Raw genomic sequence first — 21,791 nt, 5'->3', positions numbered from 1 at the left:
GTCCTGAATGTTTTGATGCGAATCCATTTAAATGCGACAGACAAAATCTTCCTGACCTTGCTAGAATCTTGTATGGATTTGTATCAACACTGACCATGTCAAAATCTTATAAAGTGGAAGGGGTATAATTTAAAGATTTCTACCAGGACGTGATTGGTGTATGTTTTTTTTTTCTTCAGATTTGGAGCACTAACGTTTGGAGCACATTTATGTCATGTTGATGTAAATTATGTGGCTCTGTAGCTCTGTTCTTTTCTCTAAACCAGGATTTTTCCAAAGCCTTAGGTGTGAGGAAAAGGCGCGTGTGTGTGTGTGTCCCTGATGTTTTCATGCTGCCTGTGCTGTAAGTAGGAGTGGGAGATGAGTCAGCCATAAAGAGCTGCAATGTTGCGAACACTTTTTTTCACTGATATTAATAGGCCTCAGAGTTGTTTAGCTTTAATAATAAGAGGAAAAGGACATTTTTGTTCTATCGCGCCTTTCTCACCCCGAGGAGTGTGGGGTAAAAAGCTGGTGAAAAGTGGCAGCACAGCATACGCCGAGCTGGAAACCTTTAGCTTGCAGCTGTTGTCAGGCTGTTCCACTTAGCACCCAGTGGTTTTCTCAGCTGTTCTGGTTAGCTTGTAACTAGTTTCAGAAGTGCTTGGATTAAACAGTCTGTTCTCAGACCTCCTTGGGGGGTTTTCAGATTTGTTTTTATCTGTTCTGCGAGCTGTTCAGGTTATTCCTGCTACTCACGGGCGAAAATGTACTTGTTAGCCTTAATGCTCCTCTAAGCTCTTCTGTTCAGTTTTATCTGTTCTCTAAAAGTATTCTCTAATACAGTTTTTACATCTTTTTTTTTTTTTGTGGCTTTCTTCCTCAGATGGGTAGCTGAGCATTTTGTAAAGTGCTGGTCGGAGAGGAGCTTTTCTATGCTTCCTCCTGAGCTACAGAGAGACTGCTTTAACACTGTCAATAAAAACATGGTGAGACACATACACATTACCAAAGGATCTCCATACCCGTTGTCATTCTGTCTGCCCGTAGGGTAAGAAGAAATTCAACAGCCTGATCCACAGCTGCTTAAGTGAATGACTGTGGAGTAATTAGGGTTTTTAATCGAGTTAGTCTCTGCATCAACAAACAGCCGGCCCATGACCTCTACAGTCATGAACTGGCTGCTTTCCCGTTATTACACACAGGCACACACACACACACACATACAAACACTACTGTAGATTAGATTACATTAGGAAATGGTCACTGCTTAACATGGAGCCTCTTTAACATGCTATCCATTACACTGCTGATTTATTAACTGAAATATGGATGAGTGTGTGCACTGTTTCCATTATAGAGGAGGAGATACTTGGTGTGTTTGAATGAAATGGGGGGGGGGATGTGCCTTTGTTGGGTGTTAAAAAATAAAAAAAAAAGTGTGTATGTGTGTTTTCCAGACAGTGCAGACTTCAGTGTCAGTGCTGTGTGGTACTGAGCAGCTGATTGGCTCTTTGCCTGAGGTGAAATGGGCGAAGCAGGTTGTGTCTTTGGCCACCGAGTTGCAGGAGCATTGTTTACACACCATTGTCGCACATCTACCCCGAATAATACACACCACGGCCTTCCACAGCCTCCGCAGGGTAGGAACAACGCACATACATACACCCACAACGACTCATACACAACCCAGCCTTCCATAGCATCTGTAAGGTAGGAACACACACGCATGTATAAACCTATCCCATTGTCCCACACACACACACACCACTGCTTCCTTCCGTGTGCTGATCAGGTGTGTTTTCTGTTCTCTGAACTGGTCTCACAAATTAAAAAGCTGCAACACACCCCTTCGATCTCATATAGCAACTTTTACAATGTATATAGATGTGTTTGTAACTGTGACATAAATTGATTGTCTCAGAGGGAGGAGTTTACACATGATCCCACACTGCTGAAGAAGGTGTGTGTAGCTGTGTGGGAAGGCGTGACTGTGGAGAACTGCTGTGAACTCTTCAGCGCGGTGGACCAACTGAGCGGACACTCCGAAACGGACATGCTGACAGCAGAATCAGCCAATCAGATGCAAGAGAACATGGAGGTAAACAATGAAACGGCCAATCAAAACAAAGCTTGAAAATAGCATTCCAGTCTGATCAAAGCTAATCTCATTCAAATCCCTCTTAAGCCACTTTGTTCTGTCTGCTTTGCAATCCAATAGTTTACACATTTTCACTATTACTAAGCATGTGCTAGGATTTGTGTGACACTGAATGAATATTAATTAGGTGTTATTGGAGTACAAATTACTTAATTAATTCACGCCAATCCACTCAATATATCAGAGGACAACACTTTTTATAGCACTAAGTTTCTGGATCTTGGACTGCCAGTTAAAGGGGTGTGTGTGTGTGTGTGTGTGTGTGTGTGTGTGTGTGTGTCTCTGTGATGACATGTGCCAGGAGAACAAGAGCCTCATTTGATCCTGAGATTTAAGCTGTGCATTTAATGTCCGTGACTTAGAACGCATTATGTTAAAGTGACACTACAAATAGAACTGAGCGGATGAAACAACCACACCCACTGTCTCTCTTTCTGTATCTACAGAAAGATGAATGCATCTACTTCAGTAATAGATGTAAAATTTGCAAAGAAGGAGAAGGACATTTTGGAAAATGTCTTTGTAAACTGGGCTAGAAACTGAATGTGGAATTTTTCTACATTCACATAAAAGAAATGAATGTTGTCCAGCAAAATATTTTTTGTGTACATCTCTCTCTTTGTTCTTCTTTAATCTGTATGTCTGGGGAGATGATGATTGGTCAGTAGTGCTCTGGCCCTCAGTCCAAAAAGACTGGAAAACAGAAATCATCAATAAAAGAGCAAGGGAACTGGAGAGGCTTTCCAAAAAAATTTTTGGGAGTCAGTGAAGGTAGAGCCACAGGCAGCAACGGCTGCTGACATCATTGATGCGGCTCAAGGGGAATTCTGGGAGGGTGTGGGGAGGGTTGCCAAGGCGACCCGGCTCTGCAAGCAGCTGCACATTGGCTCCTCTTTCCCTGCTGTTGTCGTCCCCAGCCTCCCTCCCCACCTCCCCACCTCACTCCTTTCTCTCACACTCCCTCTCGTTTTTCACTCACTCACTGGTTGTGCTCCAGCCTTTCAGACGCGAGGTGTGTTTGCTGCGTGCACGTCTCTGGACCTTTCTGCTTCAGTCATTCTTTGCAGTGAGACACACGAGAGGATGGGAAACGCTGCATCCCAGACACCGGGAACAGATACTCGCAGGTAAGGAGAAAAGAAAGACAGGAATACACACCCACACACAAAATGGGAGGACTGTGTTTACTGAAGAATATGAGGAGAGTGTGATCTAGCACTTGCTTCTTTGATTAGGCGCTGACTGCAGTGTGTGTGTGTGTGTGTGTGTGTCTGTGTGTGTGTACGTGTACACTTGCCTATATAGTGCAGAAACAAAGCACTGTCTTTGTATCAGCCATGGGTAGCACGTATCATTTCTGTCCAGCTTCAGTGTTCAGTGGGAGTGTCATTATGTGTGTGTGTGTGTGTGTGTATGAAATGCTTTCATTCTCATGCTAATGTAGCTCTGTAGCAGCTTGATGGAGTATAACATTAAGGCTAGAATGCGCTGGGCTCAGCGGATTTAAAGGGCCGGCGTATGTAGGAGGTTCAAACTGGCTCTGTTACTGATTTCAGACCTCCAGAAATAAATGATGCTCTTTGTGTTAAAAACGTATTTAAAAACGTATATGGTGTGAATTATGACTTTATCAAAAGGGTTGGGTAATATAAATATACCTCTATCCCAAAAAAATGCCACAATCTGATAATATTATTGCGATGGTACTCACTCGCATACACATTAATATTACAATTAATTGTTTAGTTGTAGATGTTCAATCAAACTGCAGATGTTCACAAAGGCCTTTTTTCTTTTTCTTTTAAAAACATGTGGCTGATCATTTGTTTGTAAATCAGAATTGTCATGAATATGCTTTCAATTATAAATGAAGTACCGGTACACTGTGTAGCTCATGGTGTGACACATGGAAATGTATTTCAGCATACAGTCACACAAACAGGGATTTATTTTTATTTTTTTGAAAAGATGTTTTACTGTCGATTCTCTGTATTTTGATTCATTCATCTTCACCATGTCTTCGCTCTTCAAAGGATGGGATTCAGATTTGGAAAATTCCCTCTCATTAACATGTAACTGTTGCTGAAGAGCACTGACACATCTGCTCACTGGATTGGATTAGTAATGGAATGTAATAGTGTTTGGGTGTGTGTGGGAACTGCATCTTTTTCTTTTACACACCACTTCTATGTGGATGAAAGGCAAATGCCCTGTCCATATAAGCGAAATGCATTCAAATCTGGAAAAATGCAATTATCGGGCTTGTTTTAACAAAATTCCAGTTGGCTGGTGTCTGACTTGGGATGTTTGAGAGATTTGATTTTCACTTTTTCTCTCAAAGGTGTATTTTTTTTTTGTGCATACATTTACGGTGTATGTTCAGTATTAAAAAAATATATATTAATGTTGTTCTGTTCAAACTGACTGATTAAAAACTGTGCATTTATTTATACTGTGAATGTTTTCTGTTCTCTCTTCCCTTCCATCACCAAATAAAGCTACTCTTGATACCGGAGACTGCAGAAGACTGAGTAAAAAGCCTGTCCTAACCAGCTCTCAGGTAATCAGCCATGTATGTTTCAGTGACATTTTGATTGTATATTGATATACGTGAAGTGTAAAGCTGGTTGAAATGAATGAGATTCAGTATTGTGCAAAGAGTGGAAGAAGTGTTAGGAGTGTGAGGCCTCACCTCTTTTAATGAGAACTACAGATAAAGAAACCACAGCTGCATCTAAATACCCTGCTATTGAGTAGGTGAAAAGCAATACACCGGAGGATTAGTATGTCCAGGGTTCTTAAAGCAGTGGGTGAGAAATACACGGTGCTTCCACTTCCACCAATTCTTCAGTATGGAAACAATGGATACTGTGCAATCATGCAACAGGACAAGCCCAGGAACAGCCTAAGTGCTATAGGTATTAACTGTTGTTCCTTGTGTCTGAATTATACTTCTTTAACAACACCTGACAATTCTTTGCTGTTAATCTGACTTCATACCGACTTTGTGGTCACATGACAGTACCAGCATGGCGTATGTAGTGTATCTGGATGGTATTCATGCTACCCACATGTACTGATCAGTATGTACTGTATCAACAGCTGAACAGTAGCTACTGAATTGAAGGCAGTACTGTCAAAGCACATGATTTGGGACACCATTTTTCCTTTGATGAGGCCTACAGGTATAGAGGCCACTCCCACCATGCTAAGGTTGAGATGTTAAGAGGCCACGCCTAACTTTGAGGCGTACAGGTAAAGAGGCCAGACCATCTTCACCTGCTTCAGGCTCTCAGTAAATGACCGAGATGAATATACCAATAATAAGCGGCTTCATTGTTACAGCTACAGAGGCTGTGTGCAGAATTACTATCACGTGAGCTCTCTCTTGAATCTGCTAACCCCCAACACACACACACACAGTTCTTCAGAGACCATGAGGAACTGAATCTGATTCATTGAGCCTGAGTATGTTTTAATGAGTTCTAGGCAGTGTTTTTAAGCTTAGTCAGGTGTTCTGTAGGAAAACTGGCTTTGCCTCTGACGCATGGACGCCTTGCAAAAGCCCCTGCATCTCCGTAGGGCATTACCATGGCAACCTTGTTGTGGCTGACAGGAAGTCATTGGATCAAGGCTGTAAGGCTGACGGTTTTTTCCTGATCCGTATTGAATTTCTTATTCTTTTTCCATTTGTCTTTATTCCTACTTTTCCTTTTACTGAAACTGTCTTGTGCGATTTACACCTCTCACCGTCTGTGTAGTTGTGTTTCTGGATTCTATATTGTCTTGTATATGAAACTGTAATACTGGTGATAAATGGACCTTTCTGTAGCTGGTGCTGTGGCTTATACAGTAAAGTGATCTCTGTATTTACATTTTGCATTAGCATAATCATAATATGTCCTGTTGTGTAATGTTGTTTTGTTTTATTTAATGTTGTAAAGGTGTACTCCTGCAGCGATTAAAGGGGAAGGTTATAGAAAGGGAAAGTTCCATAGCCCCACTAGCAGAAATTTACATTTACATTTCTGGCGTTTGGCAGACGCTTTTATCCAGAGCGACGTAAAAAAAGTGCTTTAAAGTCTCCATCAATGAATATATTAACACTGGTTCAATAGGTTACAGACTTACGATACCATTAGCCTAAAAACTGAGTTGTGGGTTCTTTTCTTAAATATGTACATACAACATATAACAATACATTAATGAATAAATTAGTACCGTGAAAAACAAAGTTATAAGACAAACAGAAGCTCTTAACGAAGTAAATTTCAGTGATGCATCTCATTCTCCAGAGAATGTTATGTATGGGATAAAACATGATGGCAAGCAGTGTTTTACTGTGGGGGTTTTTTTCAGTCATTTTCCAATCATTACCCTTTGTTATTTTCGATGTTGGAACAATTTATTCCTTTACAGTTACATTTATTGTTGTGCAGCATATTGCAAGATAGGTTTGTTCCTCAGTTTGCAGATCCTCGCTCATCAGCCTTTCTCTTTTTCCTCTCTTTTGAAGTTAATAAGGCAAAAAAATGCAGCTTGTTGTGTTACTAGAAACTGGAAAGCTTTTAATTAGAATTTCCCACATTGCAAAACTTTAGTTTTTACATCTGACTCTCAGAAAGAGCTAGAGACAGCTGGCAAAAATGCTAAATAAAAAATATCACCATATCATTGTTTTCCAAATCTGTTTGTGTTATGTTTTATGTTATGTTTGCCATCCAAGTCCTTGAGTAAGTGGTTGCTATTTTAAGGATAATGTATTACAATATATTAGTGTATATATTAGTGTTATTATCACTGTTACACTATCTGAACTGAGAAATCAACTCTTGTGACACTCTTGTGACTTGTGATATCAAGTGTTCCTGTATTATTTAATCAAAATGGATATTAAGCTCAAATTTGTGAGGTCTCATATTCTCAAGCAGTGAATTTATATTTTATCCAAAGAAAAATTTTGTTAAAAAAAAAAAAAAAAAACAGTTCAGTACATTTCAATTTCTTCCTTTCTCCTGTTTTCTCCATCAGAAGCTTGGGAAATGTCCATCAGGCTCATCCTCACCGTGTGAGAGTCCTCCGACCTCTCGGCCTCTGAAGGCCCACAGGGGCCTACGTCCCTCTACTGAAAGCACTGTAGCAGCCACGAGTGCCATGAAGTCCGATGGTCTGGGCCCAACAGCTGCCACAAAAACCAAACCTGGCACTGCTGACTCAAGCCGGGCCAAAACCAGCAGTCCGGCTAAGAAGAAACCAACCTCCACCACTAAAGCTGTGCTGAACGGCAGTGTTGGCCCCACGGTACGCAGAGAAAACTCTACTGCTAATGGCACATCAGGCAAATCACCCCAGGAAAAAAGTGTGGCACCACGTGCCAGGCCAAAATCTGCCACCACTGCAGTGACTGGGGCAACAAGTAAAGCTAAAGCAAGCAAAACCACAGTGTCGGGGAAAGACTCTACTCACGGCTCCACCTCTGACAGCCCTGGAAATGCTCAGTGTTCCCAAACCACACCTTCTACATCAGGCAGCGTCTCACCAGAGAGCAGTGTTAGCAGTCCCCGGAACACCAGCGGCCAAGGTTTGACCATGATAACCATCATAGCTGATCTACTTTCCTCTATTCAAGCCTTGAGTGTTATCACTATCAGACCTCTGCCATGTAAAGCCTTGGCCACGAGAAAGAAGTTCCAGAGCCAGTGAAGCAAAATAAAGCTATTTCTATTTTATATCTGATTTTAGTCTGAGTAATATGAAAGGTTAATCACTATTACTGATTATATGTTCAAAAACGAGTAAACCAATAGTTCTAGTTAATGGATCATTTTATATATATATATATATATATATATATATATATATATATATATATATAAAATTTTTTTTTTTAAATAATTTTCCCTTACCCCAAGTGTGGTTTTGCTGTTGTATCTATAAGGTTAATGTACTTGCCTACCAGTTTAGCACTGTGCACGCTGCATATCAAGTCTGTGTGTGTCTGGGTCTGTGTAAAGCTCTAAGACTTTTTAAAGTCCAAACAATGGCTCAACCTGAGCCCAAAGCCTGAAGGCCAAATCACACAGAAGTGTGACAAATTCATCCTTTGGTCCACATGTTGTTCACTGCTTTTCAGTGGAGTGTTCCTCATGCCCCTTCCTTCCAGAGCAACAAAGCAAACACAGTGAATGAAAAGAGGTAACAGAAGGGACAGAAATGTAAAGCAATCAGCTTGCAGGCATGATAATGATATTTCAACATGTCTGTTAATTGTTATAATATTAATGAATACCATCTAACTATCTACTACCATCTACTGTATAAATATAGCTCATATACTTAATTAATGATGCTTCTATATTTACTGGACAAGCACATCATCTATTACAGATCAGCGTTTCAATCCGATCTGAAAAATCTTTTTAAGTCCATATTTTTAAAGCCCTAGGTCTTATCCCATACCCCTGTTGACTGTCCTGGGTCCTGTAACCTCACCCCCATTCTCTCAGCTCTGTCCTACATCTCTGTCTATCTGTCTCACTGACTCTGAAACTGACAATTTGGCAGTGTACTTCACAATTTCTTTATATATTCTTAACTGCAACTATAATACCACATCAAACTCATGTTTACATAACTGTAATCACAATAATTATTTCTGCATATTTATCAGTATAATTATCAGGCATAATTTATGCTTTCTTTTCAAAACCTTTCTAGCACTCAGGCCAAAACCCCAAGCCATGGCATCAACAAGATCTCCTCTGACCAAACCTGTCCAGAAACCAGAGAAGGACAAGACTAATAGGTGAGCTCGCAAATCAGAACACAGCTTTATAGATTGCATTAGCTAAAATGTTTTGTGCTGCAATAATTACATTGACTCAAATATGCTTGATGTTAATTATTCTGAATAATTAACTATACATTTTGAACTTGGATACAAAAATGTGTCTTATCTTCCCAAAGCATGGTAAATACACTATATGATCAAACGTTTGAGGACATCTAACCATCACACCTATGATCTACCCACATGGAGATCTAGATTTCAATTCATGTTCCAGGCTTTACACATGATTTTGGAGAGTATAGCCTGCACAGGGACACTGTCATGCTGGAACAGGTTTGAGCTTCTTAGTTCCATTGAGGGGAAATTTTAATGTTACAGTAGACGAAGACCTCCTGAACATGTTGTGCGTTTTTTTTTGGCAACAGTTTGTGGAAGAACCTCATGTGGCTGTGATGGTCAGTTGTCCATATAGTGTATATACATGGAATTTGCTTTGTAGTAGTGAAACACTTAATTAGAATTTTTTTTCACTTGTACAGAAATGCCTTACTAAGTGCCTTGTTCTGCTTATTTCCCAGCCCCATTAATAAAGCAAACAAACCCAAGAGCACAGTGAGCAGCAAAACAAGCACCAGTGTGGGGGCTGCAGCTCGTACCGAGCCAAAGAGCAAGAGCGCTGCTTCAGGCTCTTTAGAGAACAACGGTAAGATATACCCTAGCTTCAGATGGACACTGTGTGGAGTGGGGAGTGCTAGCTCAGTGGTTAACATGTTAACTGGTCAGAAGTTTGTGAGGTCAAATCCTAAGACCACCAAGCTGCTACTGCCCTTGAGCAAAGCCCTTAACCCTCAACTGTTCAGTTGTATAAAATGAGATTTAAGTGGGCCTGGATAAGGGTATCTGGCAAATGCTGTAATTTGTAAATATACAATGAATTCTAATAATGCATTTGGATTATTACTTAAATTATATTAGACATCTGCCTAAATGGGGAGTGTTTCCTTATCCTTCATTTTTGAGTCACCCTATTTGCACTAATCCTGCTCTAACAAACACCAGTTTATATTTTTCTTTGAATGTTTTTTATAGTATATTATATTCGTAGGATATTATATTCATTTTTGTATTACATTAATTCAAAAATGTATATTTTTTTGTGAACAGCTTCACCAAGGCCTGGTTCAGTCGTGACCAGAAAGCCTTCCTCTCCCAGGAAAGAGGATGAAAAAGATGGTTCTAAACATTCAACCGCAAAGAAACCAACAAAACCAAGCACAGATTCAAAACCAAACACCAAACCAGCCAAGCCCACAGTATCATCATCTAAAGCATCTCCAGCTGCTACAACTAAAAGTGGACCCAATAGGAAAGTTCCAGAAACATCAGCGGCAAAATCTTCTCCCAAATCTGTGACGCCATCCAAACATTCCTCACTTGCTGCCTCCAAAAAGCCATCTGCTGCAGACAAGCATTCAGCATCTAACCCAAAACACTCAGTGGCCCCCCAGCAGACAGATGTTACTACAAAGGAAGTGAAGGCTCAGGCAGTACGACAGGAAGTGAGGTCGACTCCAGACCAGAGCCCCAAAGCCCCTGTGTCAGCTGGCAGAAATTTGAATGTTGGCACGAGTCTACCTGAGAAGAGATGTACAGTTCAGGATTCTGTACCCCAAACTGCTAAGGTAGCCTCCACTGATAAGAAAAACACCAGTCCACCTGGTGAAGCCAGCAGTTCTGACAAGAAACACACAACAGAACAGAAAGCACCACAAAGCCGCATGACTACAGACAGTGTAAACAGTGAGGTTGGTGGAAGTAAAGTTCCTCCAGGTCAAACCATTCTTCCTCATTTCAACACTGGAGCTACACATGGAATCACCTCCCAGAATCACTCCAGAGAGTCAGACCTTCCCCCTGACACACCATGCAGCCTGGGAAGCACAGACACCCCGCTGGAGGACTCGTGGAGTGGGATCCACCCACAAGTCAGTCCTGAATCGGAGACAGCCAGTGCCACTACATCCTCGGATGACATCAAGCCACGCTCGGAAGATTATGACGCTGGTGGCTCGCAGGATGATGACTGCTGCTCACATGAGCGTGGTGCAACTAAATGTGGGACGATGCGATGCCCTGACTTCTTAGGCCGCAGCAGCAGTGACACCAGCACTCCAGAGGAGCTTAAGATATACGAAGGAGGGGCTGGGATGCGAGTAGAGGTGCGGCTAAGGGGCCGTGACGCAGAGACTACAAGCGAGGAAGAGGCAGGACGTCGGAGGCCACAGTCATGGATAAGACACGAAGAGGTTCCTGTAAAGGAGGAGCCGTGCAAGATTGACGACACCTTAACAAATGTGAAGAGTGTTCCAGAACACCAGCTCTTCTCTTCTGAAGAAGAAGAGGAGGATGAGGAAGAAGATTCTGAAGAGGAAAGGTCTGAAGTGGAAGTTTTGCCTGGTGGCATTGCACCTCCTCATGCAGAGCCTTCGCCACAGTACCAGGGCATCGTCAACCCGGCGTTTGAAGACGCAGCTGATCAAGAGAATGAGCATGAATACCAGCCTTCTTCCACTTTCCACCGCTCAGTTCTGCTCTCGGTGGATGAGTGCGAGGAGCTGGGATCAGAAGAGGTTGGAAATGGTGAGGTTTTTGAGAGTGACGTGCCCATCCAGGCCAAATCCTGTTCCCAGAAACCCGCCAGCACAACAAATGACAGCCTTCAGAATCCAGACCCTAAGTCCCTGGTGTTCCGTACAGAGGTCCACGAATCTCCCGTCCGGGACACATGTGTGCTTAATCAGTCAGGCCCTTCTCAGCTAGATACAGACTTAACCGAAGTCCATCCTCAGGAACGACCCAGTCACCTGGACCTGCAGCTGGCCGAGCAGTATGGCAGCTCGCAGTCTAAGCATGCAGAGAGCAAGAGAGCAGAATTATGGCTAGACATACCCGAGGCTCAGGTGACTACGAGCTCACCTGCACACCCTTCCCAGTCCCCATCAGGTAATGTATAATATTAGCGCCACAGCCCCCCTCCAAAGACGCCAGCTTGTTAATTCACCCACAGTCCCAATGTTTACCAGCACTACACCGTCTCCTTTAATACACCATTTTAGGAGTTCATTTCAGCCCTTTTCCATAGGAGTTAAATCTTCTATAAAATCAATCTTCCATGTTAACAATTTCAAACCAAAAGAGTGCTGCGTACGCTAGTCCTTTTTCTTTTCCTTTCATTTCCTTTTTTTTTTTTTTTTTACCAAACAATCAGGATCTCTTCCAGTAATCATCCATCACTCATCTTGATGGCTAAACTACCTGCACACTGAGGCACTGTGTCCTTAATAAGTTTACAAACAGAAACGCTGAAAAGCAGGTGTGTATAAAAGACACGATACGCCGAATGAGATCAGGTATGAGCTAAAGTAGCTGTACCGATGCACTTTGACACAGGGTCTTGCTTTTAACAAATGCAGTCCTTGCCATTTTTTATTCGATACCTGAAACATGTACATTAGAAATAAAAAAGAAGCACTCTCTGACTTGAATTTCAAAATCTAACATGCACTCACAGCCCACCAAACTTCCTTCCTATAATCATAACTAGCCAAAGCAGCAACGTTAGCCTAAAGGCAGTGAAGGGGGAAAAAAGAGTTACCAGTCTGTGATCCATGACTTTTTAATTTATTTTTGTTTATTGTTTTTAAACTTAAGATCAGCATGAGGATACTCAAGCCTGATCCTCCGTAACACTCTGTGTGTCTCTATTAATCAGTCCAGCTGGGAATTTGTGCATGCTAACACTGTTGTTTTCCATCGTTTCTGAATTCCCATCGGTTTTTGTTTTGTGTATGTGTTTTGTTTTTTTCCTTTATTCATTTTTCTCCCCCCTCCATTTCATTTCCACTAGAGCATGATGTTGGTAATTAGTAGATAAACCATTTTACTGAGTGTAGATCTGTTTTGTGTTGTAGATTTCTTTTTTCAGTGTACTGTAGACTTCTGTAGATTTTTCTGTATAGTGTGTTCTGTTACGCTCTTGCTATGTATGTCTCTCTTTTGTCACGGTAGATTATAATCGCAGCCTCTGACCATAGAAACCCGAAAACAGTCTGTCTTTTGCCAGCATGTCACATAGTTCGCAGTAACTGTCAGTTCGACGAAGAGGAAAACTGTTACATCTAGTGTTTTGAGAATTTTTGTTTACAAGTTTGTGTAAGGTTGTTTCTCTGTATGTGTGTGTGCTTATGTGGCTATTTAAAAAAAACAAACAAAAAATGCACTACTCGGTTATGTATGCATCCAGATCACTATCCTCTACTGTGTCTGAATGTCACTGAGTTATGCATACAGGCGCTGGCAAAAGCATGGCTCTTTGGTTGGTGGAGTAGATGTGGATAAAAGAGACACATTTGATGTAGATTTCTCTCAGTGCATCACCTCTATGGCAGCTGTCAATCTTCATCACGTAAAGTTCTGACATGCTCCATATCTGGTTCATTGTAAACCACTTGTCATTTAAATTGACAGTTTCGCCAAAAAACCGGACAGTTTCCCCCTTAACCTAAATGCAGTCCATCAGCCAGGACATGTTTGATGCTTATTATTATTATTATTATTATTATTATTATTATTTATATATAAATTACCAAAGTATTTCAAGAGCTATAAACAGTAGCAGCAATCTGTCATTCTCAGAGCTTCCTTTCAGGCAGAATTATATGTTAGAAATAATTCAGACATCTACTAGTGATTCAAGCTTCTATAAAATCTTTTTTTTTCCTCCTTTGCTTCTTAGAAAAGAAACTTGTACACCAAACATGTTCTTGCTGATTATCTATGTTCAGGGTATGGGGGAAATTGTGCCCACTGAATTCTTGGCCAAACTAATATTTCAATCATTAAGTCTTGACTAAATGACAGTGGGGAATAAGGAAGTAAAAACTTCTCTTAAATGTACAAATATTCGTTATATACATATTGCACTAAGGGGTCAAACCTCATGTTTGAAACTCGAGAACATGAGACGTGAAAAAGTCTGTGCTGAACTCCAAGTGTATGGATTAAACAGTTGGTCATTGTGCAGTATTGTGAATTGTTTTTAGGGGACATTGAGGGTTGTGAGAGATTGGATCAAAGCTGTACACATGACCGGCGCCCATCTAAAGTCCTGTCCCCCATTTACGAGATGGACGTGGGAGAGGCATTCGAGCAAAGCTTGGACACGAACAGGACCAAGAAAGAACCTCAGGACGAGACTCGTAAGGACAAAGAGGGGATGGAAGAGAAAAAGGCGGACAACGGAGAGGAGGATCAGAACACTAAGTTTGCGGAACGAGACTGGAGCTTGCTGCGGCAGCTCCTATCTGAGCAGGAGTCCAGTCTGGGCGTGATCAACCCAGTCCCTGAAGACCTGAACTTGGCTCAGTATTTGATCAAGCAGACGCTGTCCCTGTCTCGGGACTGTGTGAACGAGCAGGCCTTTATTCATCATGAGAAAGATATTCAAAGTTTCAAGCGCTGGGCTGAGCTCATCTCTCCAATGGAGGACTCGACCACCAGCATCACTGTGACTAGCTTCTCTCCGGAGGATGCTGCCTCTCCACAGGGAGAGTGGACCATCGTGGAGCTAGAAACGCACCACTGATGAGGATGAACGTACTTTTGTTGTAGGCCATTTTGGAGTACTGCATTTTCTTCCCTCTATGCTGACACTTGGATGTTTCTACTTCTTTCTAAGGGACGGCAGGTAACCTTTTTCGGCTGCATATTAACTTATTTTGCTTAAAACTATGTCTTCTAAAGGTACTTAACAAGGAGTGGACTTGATGTTGATTTGCATGTGGACATTTTTTTGTATGTTCTACTGTTTCACTTGGTGTCGCTTTGATCTTTGTTGAAAACGAAAAAATGTATACCTGTTGCACTTTCAGTTAAACGATTGTTAGACAATGGCTTTGAAAAAGGATTTAGTATATGTAGTAAGTATGGTGCTTTACATCCATTGTTCTATGTTAATAAAATGTGTGGTTATATTTTGTTGCCTGGTTTATTGTCATAACCTTGGACCAAAATTTGACAATTAGTAATGTTTAATTACTGAATGTACTGTATACAGGAGTGACAAAAGAAAATCCTTAGATGAGTGAATCTGTTTCCGTCCTTCATTCTCCCTACATTCTCTGTGACATGTCTAAACATCCTTTACACACATCAAACTCACCTCCACTACTATCTAAATAACAGCACTGTTTTGTGCTCCCTGTCTCCAGTACAGTTTGACAGAATTTTAGAATCAATGCCAAGGCACAATGAATCTGTCCTGGCAGCTCATCATGGTGCAACACCTTACTGAGACACAGGCTGATAACTTCTCCTTTAAATTGTCATGCATCTGTACATATTTACCTGGAAACCCTTGATTTTCCCTCAAGATAAAATTTAGCGAATAAGTGTATATAAATATAATGTAATAGCATTTTATTCATTCAGTGTTTATATGAGAGCAGCATACAGTACACAGAAAATCACCCTCCACAACCTGCAGACATCAGGAAAACGTCATACCAGCTCTTGTCCCTGTGTCTGGATGGAAGATTGTCATCTGCAACCTCTCTGACATTCAGACAATGCCGGTAAAAGCTACTCCTGGAAAGAGCTTGGCCTTGATTTCTTTGTTCTGTAAGTAGATTGTTTTATCATTATTATATAATGCATAGCATTATTCCACCAGTTGACATTATTATTTTTTATTATAATTATAATTATAAAATCACAGCATTACACTGAGGTTTTTATCTGAAACCCAGAATCCCTTCGACAGCGCCTATTAGGAGCTGCACTTCATCCTCTTGGCCACCAGATGCCGCTAATGTGCACAGCGTTGGACAAAATTTGAGTAATGACCCTCCAGATACGTTTGGAGGAATGCTTCATTGCCTCAGAAATGTTCAATGTGCAGTCACCACACAAAGACAAAGCAATAAGCAACGCAAGGCTTTACGAGGTGCATGAGGGTCCAGGCGCTTTTAATATTGTGGGAACAGGAAATGAGTTGAAGTGTGCTTATAATTTGGGGGAGGCTGCCCTCTGTTGGTGAGTCTGTGGAATGTTCCAGATGGATGTAACACGCTCATTCACACCTAGAGGAAATTTAGAGAAACGTACACTTATATTGCCATAAGTTTTGGGACGTCTGCCTTTACATGCACATGAACTTTAATGACATCCCATTCTTAATCTGTAGAGTTTAATATGGAGTTGCCCCGCCCTTTGCACCTATAACAGCTTTAACTCTTCCGGGAAGGCTTTCCACAAGGTTTTGGAGTGTGTTTGTGGGAATTTTTGACCGTTCCTCTAAAAGTGCGTTTGTGAGGTCAGGCACTGATGTTGGACGAGAAGTCGTGGCTTGCAGTCTCCACTCTAACCCATCTCAAATGTGTTATATCAGTTTGAGGTCAGGACTCTGTGCAGGCCAGTCATGTTCCTCCACACCAAACTCGCTCATCCATGTCTTTATGGCCCTTGCTTTGTGCACTGGTGTGCATTCATGTTGGAACAGGAAGGGGTCATCCCCAAACTGTTCCCACAAAGTTGGGAGCATGAAATTGTCCAAAATGTCTTGGTATGCTGAAGCATTAAGAGTTCCTTTCACTGGAACTAAGAGTCGAAGCACAACCCCTGAAAAAGAACACCCGAATTTAGTGATTTCCAGGGGTGTCCCAAAACCTTTGGCAATATAGTGTATTTGTGATGTGTAAATGTGATGTGCCATATGGAAGGCTATAGTATTAGACTAATTAGAGAAATTCTCTATTGGAACATCTGAATTGAATGATTTGGAGGGGTGTCCCAAACGTTTGGCAATATAGTGTATATCTACTGGCATCTTTTATGGAGGCTCATACAGATTTGTAAGAACACTCACACTTCCACACAGACAGTACTTCATGCTCAGTATTCAACCCTAAACATCAAATCATCTTTATTTCACACGTTCATTTAACATATTCAATATTGTTGTAGCAGGATGTTTATGTTCATTAATGTTTATAATGCCTCTAAATAGTTGAGTTTTTGTTGGAGTTCAGTGTTGTACTGTTTCCTGAGCTGAAAACCCAATATTCAGTGATCACCAAATCCCATAATATAACACAATAGGTTTAATGATACTCAAAAGTTACAGAATACCCAGAATGCCAGTTGATGTTTGTACAAAAAGGCACAATTTCAGGCACAACCCTCCTGTCAAACCTGGAAAACAGCTGCCTGTCTTAGCAAAGTTCAGTGGCACACAAGGTTTAATAATGAGTGTTTGTCATTTGCTTTCATAGTAACTTTTGCTTGTCTGATCTCTTACACTACAATAATCCTAGCATGGCTATTTTTAGTATTATGGTAGCACTAAGGTTACAATAGTATACAGCTAAACATTAATATGAGGCAAAAAAAAAAGTCACAGAACATGCTGTAAAATGTTCAGACAGATACACAAAGTCTCTATTGAATCAGCAAAGTGTGCTTCTGACATACCCTAAAGATACGATTCCCAAGCAGCCCAGTTCTTATTATTCAATATATCTCTATTTAAACTTTATAAAAACCTTATTGTTAAGTGAAGCACTCGTTCGGGGCTTAGAGGTTTCAGCAAGTTAAAAGAAGCCTCTTTTTGGTGCTTCATGTGACAAACCAATGTACTTTTTTTTAAAAAAGTAGTCATGTTATACTAGAGGCAACCTTTGGACTTCTTTGAAGAAACATCTTGTTTCTTGCCATTTGGTTTTTCCCTCAGCTAAATATAAGCCATATTCTTCTACTGAGCAAATAAGATGGCTGGAGCAACAGCTTGAGAAAGAGGAGTTACACGATATGGACAAAAGTTTTGGGAAAACCCTTCAAATCATTGAATTCAGGTGTTGTTTTTCAGGGCTTTGGCTTGACCCCTTAGCTCCAGTGAAAGGAACTCTTAATGCTTCAGCATACCAAGACATTTTGGACAATTTCATGCTCCCATCTTTGTGGGAACAGTTTGGGGATGACCCCTTCCTGTTCCAACATGACTGCACACCAGTGCACAAAGCAAGGGCCATAAAGATAGGGATGAGAGAGTTTGGTGTGGAGGAACTTGACTGGCCTGCACAGAGTCCTGACCTCAACCTGATAGAACATCATTGGGATAAATTAGAGTGGAGACTGCGAGCCAGGCCTTCTCGTCCAACATCAGTGCCTGACCTCACAAATGTTTGAGGAGATTCTAGAGAAATGGTCAAATATTCCCATAAACACATTATGTTTCTGTACATCCAACACCTCCAGGTTGCACCTCAGACTGTCCAGATCTGGGGGAAATTCCGTCATCTCATTAGAAGGATGCCCTGACGTTGCCAGGCATGCATACAAGCACATGGGGGCCATACAAACTACTGATTAGCAGTGAAATTTCAGCAAAATGGACTAGCCTGCTGCATCATTTTTTCACTTTGATTTTCGGAGTGTCTTTGAATTCAGCCCTGGTTGATCATTTTCATTTCCATCAAACAGTGTGGCATCCTTTTGTTCCTAACACATTACCCAGTCCATAGCAGTATAAGTATCCAGCATGATATTTTTCCCCATTGAGATCTGATGTGTTTTCAAAGTGTTTCTCTAATTTTTTTTGAGCAGTGTATAATTTCTAAAGAAAACCATGCTAAATTGTGCACACAGAATCATTTTCATTAGTGGTCTCAGACTTTTGGACCCCACTGTATAAAAAACCCAGGAACAATAATGGGACATTATACAGGTAAGTTTGTATATCTTCTTATTTAATCAGTTGGACATTTTATTCTTAAATGTGACTAGAGTATTGGCGTTGACATTTGTTGTGTCTTGCATAGAAACAGAACTGTATGAATAGTAAACGCCTCTGTCAGATGAGTGTGTTCTGTGTCTCTGATCATTCTAAGGGCTAATGAGGTCAGTTAGCCAGAGGCCTAGAATGAGGCAGATCCCATGACCATTAGATCACAGTTTGTTTGTCAGTGTTTGTTCTGTCTTAAATTCGAGGTATTTAAGGAGAAGGCATTTTCCATCACAGAGGACGGTTCAAAAAGACAGCAACAGTGTCAGAGAAGACATTATATATTTGAAGGGACTTACTTAACAGTACTGGTGTAGCTAAGTAATTAAATCCTTCATATACTTAACTATATACCGATGCTCAGTGATAAAACAGTATAGAGCCAGTTGTTTTGCTTTTCAGCTTGAACAGTAACGGTTTCTGCTTGGAGTTTATCCACTGTTTATTTATTCCAATTATATATTCACCGGCATCCTCTCTGAGTCCAACTCCGACTGAGTCTTGGAGTGTGTGTGTGCGGGTGTTGGCCGTCCAGCCAGCTTCAGGAGGACATGAATAAGCTTCGTAGTGAGCTGAGTGAGAAGGAACGGGAGTTACTGAAGATACGCAGGGTGAGCGGAGGCAAAGCCTCACAGCTGGCTCAGATGGAGAAGATGCTCAAGGAGACCAAAAGCATGATGGACAAAAAGACTGAGACTGGCGCAGAAAGAAACCCTTTTGAGGACAACATGGGTCTGTATCACAGCTCTCTTTGTGTTTGTTTAATGTACATTTTGCTTGCTTAATATATGCTAAACATTTATTAACATCTGATGAACGTATATTTTGCCTCTGTGCATTAATATTTGCACCATTCTGAAGCTTGTCACACAGATTCAATGCATTACATTACATTAAGTGTATTTCACACAGTAAGTAAAGCTGAGAGTATAGCTTATAAAGGAGCCAATAGTGATGCAAGTTCTATCCAGACTCTCGTTTCTCTGTCTTTTCCTTCTCAGTGTCTGAGCTGGAGGAGAAGGTGCAGCGCAGTAAGCGAGAGCGGCGTAACTCTCTGCACCGAACACAGCTGTTAGAAAGTCAAATGAAGACAGTGCGTGGTGAGCTGGTGGACACGCTGGACCACCTGCAGGCGCTCAGAGACGTCCTGCGACGCTCACAACAGAAAGCAGAAGAGCGCCAAGCTGCCATGGAGAAACTGAATGCCGAGCTCAGGTGAGGCCCTGAGCAACAAGCCTTCCCTCCTGCTGATCTGACTGTTCTGTCATTTTAGAAGACAATGATCTCCCAGTCGGCAAGAGGGTTAATACTTTGCTGGTTTGTGTGTAGAGTTATGTTTTGTAATATTTTATCCATCGTGTGGGTTAAAATGTACAAGTGTGTAAATGATTGATGTCACTAAGCAACTGTGTGCTGGAAAAGACGCTTCCTTTGCTGTCTTGCATTCGAAGAGAGTTAGGATTTTCAATGTGCAATCGTTTTTTTTTTTTTTTTTAGAGCATATTGTTTCGTGATGACTAGTTATACTGACACAATAAATTCACCAATAGCAGTGTGTTTCCTTTCGACAGTATTGGAGAACTATTTGTGGGGGTTTTATTTTTTTGTATTCTCGTTAACTTATATGATATTTAAGGACCAGTTGAAATGACTCCAATGCAATGCCAATTTCATGCAGCTCAAAATAAATGAATATGATTCTAAATAAATAATTAATATAATTAATGAACTGAAAATGACCCACTTCTTCCTTCAAATCTCTTAGAATTGTAAAATATTTTATGCCACTAGGTTAGCGTCAATATTTTATATTGTACAAATGGCTGATATTTTGCTCAGTTTACATTATTATTATAATATTGTATGCAAATAGTGTTTCCATTTCACAGCTCCAGAGTCTCCTGGTTTGAGTCTGAGCTCAGATTACTGTCCATACAGAGGTTTGCATGTTCTTTACTCCATGTGTGGGTGTAAACTCTCAAAAGCATCGCTTGGCTACATTACATTGCCCCTAGGTGTGAATAGGTGTGTGTGTGTGTGTGTGTGCATGGTGCCCTGTGATGGACTGGTGTCCCCTCCAGGATGGGATGGGTGTTTTGCCTCATTCCTGGTGTACCAGGGATCTGGATCAACAGCAACATGACCAGAATAAATTTGATACTGAAGATGAATTAATAAATTAATTTATATTTCACTGGGGTTTAAAACATGTATTAAAGTCAAACCTTTTTTTTCCTTCCTAAATAAAATTGTGAAAATTCTCTATATTGAATTTTTAATTTACCCAAAATATTGATCCTTCTCCCAAATATTATAGATAATGATGATGATTTAAAATGTTCATCATAATCACTGATAATTTACAATATTTGAATTTCTATAACCGATATACATATTTACTTTTCTGAATTATGGCCTCACATGGGTTCAACTAAAGAGTTTTGCTTCTTACTCTGTAATGTATAAAGTTTTATTTCATGCATAAGGAAAGTTGGACCATATGAGAAAAGAAGTTGAACAAGATTTAAGAAACAGATGAGAACTTTCAGCAAACAGCACAAGGTTTTGATGAACACATATATGCCACTTCTTATGCAAAAAAGAAAGAAAAAACATTAGCAAAATAAATGAATATGATTCTAAATAAATAATTAATATAATTAATGAACTGAAAATGACCCACTTCTTCCTTCAAATCTCTTAGAATTGTAAAACATTTTATGCCACTAGGTTAGCGTCAATATTTTATATTGTACAAATGGCTGATATTTTGCTCAGTTTACATTATTATTATAATATTGTATGCAAATAGTGTTTCCATTTCACAGCTCCAGAGTCTCCTGGTTTGAGTCTGAGCTCAGATTACTGTCCATACAGAGGTTTGCATGTTCTTTACTCCATGTGTGGGTGTAAACTCTCAAAAGCATCGCTTGGCTACATTACATTGCCCCTAGGTGTGAATAGGTGTGTGTGTGTGTGTGTGTGTGTGTGTGCATGGTGCCCTGTGATGGACTGGTGTCCCC

The 21,791-nt window shown here is 40.7% G+C and overlaps 2 protein-coding genes across 6 annotated transcripts in view; both read left to right on the top strand.

The window, feature by feature from the left end:
* Positions 1–14,962, top strand: part of btbd8 (BTB domain containing 8) — a 32,242-nt gene extending 17,280 nt beyond the window's left edge. For all 5 annotated transcript variants that reach the window (XM_058402560.1, XM_058402561.1, XM_058402562.1 and 2 more), the window contains 10 exons: positions 866–968; positions 1,440–1,622; positions 1,904–2,080; positions 3,138–3,267; positions 4,639–4,712; positions 7,172–7,721; positions 8,858–8,945; positions 9,509–9,633; positions 10,095–11,933; positions 14,033–14,962. In XM_058402560.1, coding sequence (XP_058258543.1) covers positions 866–968; positions 1,440–1,622; positions 1,904–2,080; positions 3,138–3,267; positions 4,639–4,712; positions 7,172–7,721; positions 8,858–8,945; positions 9,509–9,633; positions 10,095–11,933; positions 14,033–14,574 — 3,811 coding nt within the window. In that variant the 3' untranslated portion in view covers positions 14,575–14,962. The remainder of the gene's footprint in view (positions 1–865; positions 969–1,439; positions 1,623–1,903; positions 2,081–3,137; positions 3,268–4,638; positions 4,713–7,171; positions 7,722–8,857; positions 8,946–9,508; positions 9,634–10,094; positions 11,934–14,032) is intronic.
* Positions 14,963–18,793: 3,831 nt separating this feature from the next.
* On the top strand, positions 18,794–20,982 carry si:ch73-389b16.1 (coiled-coil domain-containing protein 18). Its single transcript, XM_058402219.1, has 3 exons — positions 18,794–19,500; positions 19,770–19,983; positions 20,850–20,982. The coding sequence occupies exons 1-3, from the start codon at positions 19,320–19,322 to the stop codon at positions 20,941–20,943; spliced, it is 489 nt and encodes a 162-aa protein (XP_058258202.1). The 5' UTR covers positions 18,794–19,319; the 3' UTR covers positions 20,944–20,982.
* Positions 20,983–21,791: the final 809 nt, after the last annotated feature.

This window comes from Hemibagrus wyckioides, linkage group LG11 (assembly GCF_019097595.1).
Source record: "Hemibagrus wyckioides isolate EC202008001 linkage group LG11, SWU_Hwy_1.0, whole genome shotgun sequence".
NCBI classification, from domain to species: domain Eukaryota; kingdom Metazoa; phylum Chordata; class Actinopteri; order Siluriformes; family Bagridae; genus Hemibagrus; species Hemibagrus wyckioides.
This window is presented reverse-complemented; position numbering and strand designations above follow the sequence as displayed.

Excerpts from the sequence above, each read along its gene's own strand:
- si:ch73-389b16.1 (XM_058402219.1), top strand. The coding sequence starts at position 19,320 with ATGAATAAGCTTCGTAGTGAGCTGAGTGAGAAGGAACGGGAGTTACTG. Across the intron at positions 19,501-19,769 it reads CCCTTTTGAGGACAACATGG|TGTCTGAGCTGGAGGAGAAG; the intron begins GTCTGTATCACA and ends TTTCCTTCTCAG. Across the intron at positions 19,984-20,849 it reads AAACTGAATGCCGAGCTCAG|GATGGGATGGGTGTTTTGCC; the intron begins GTGAGGCCCTGA and ends TGTCCCCTCCAG.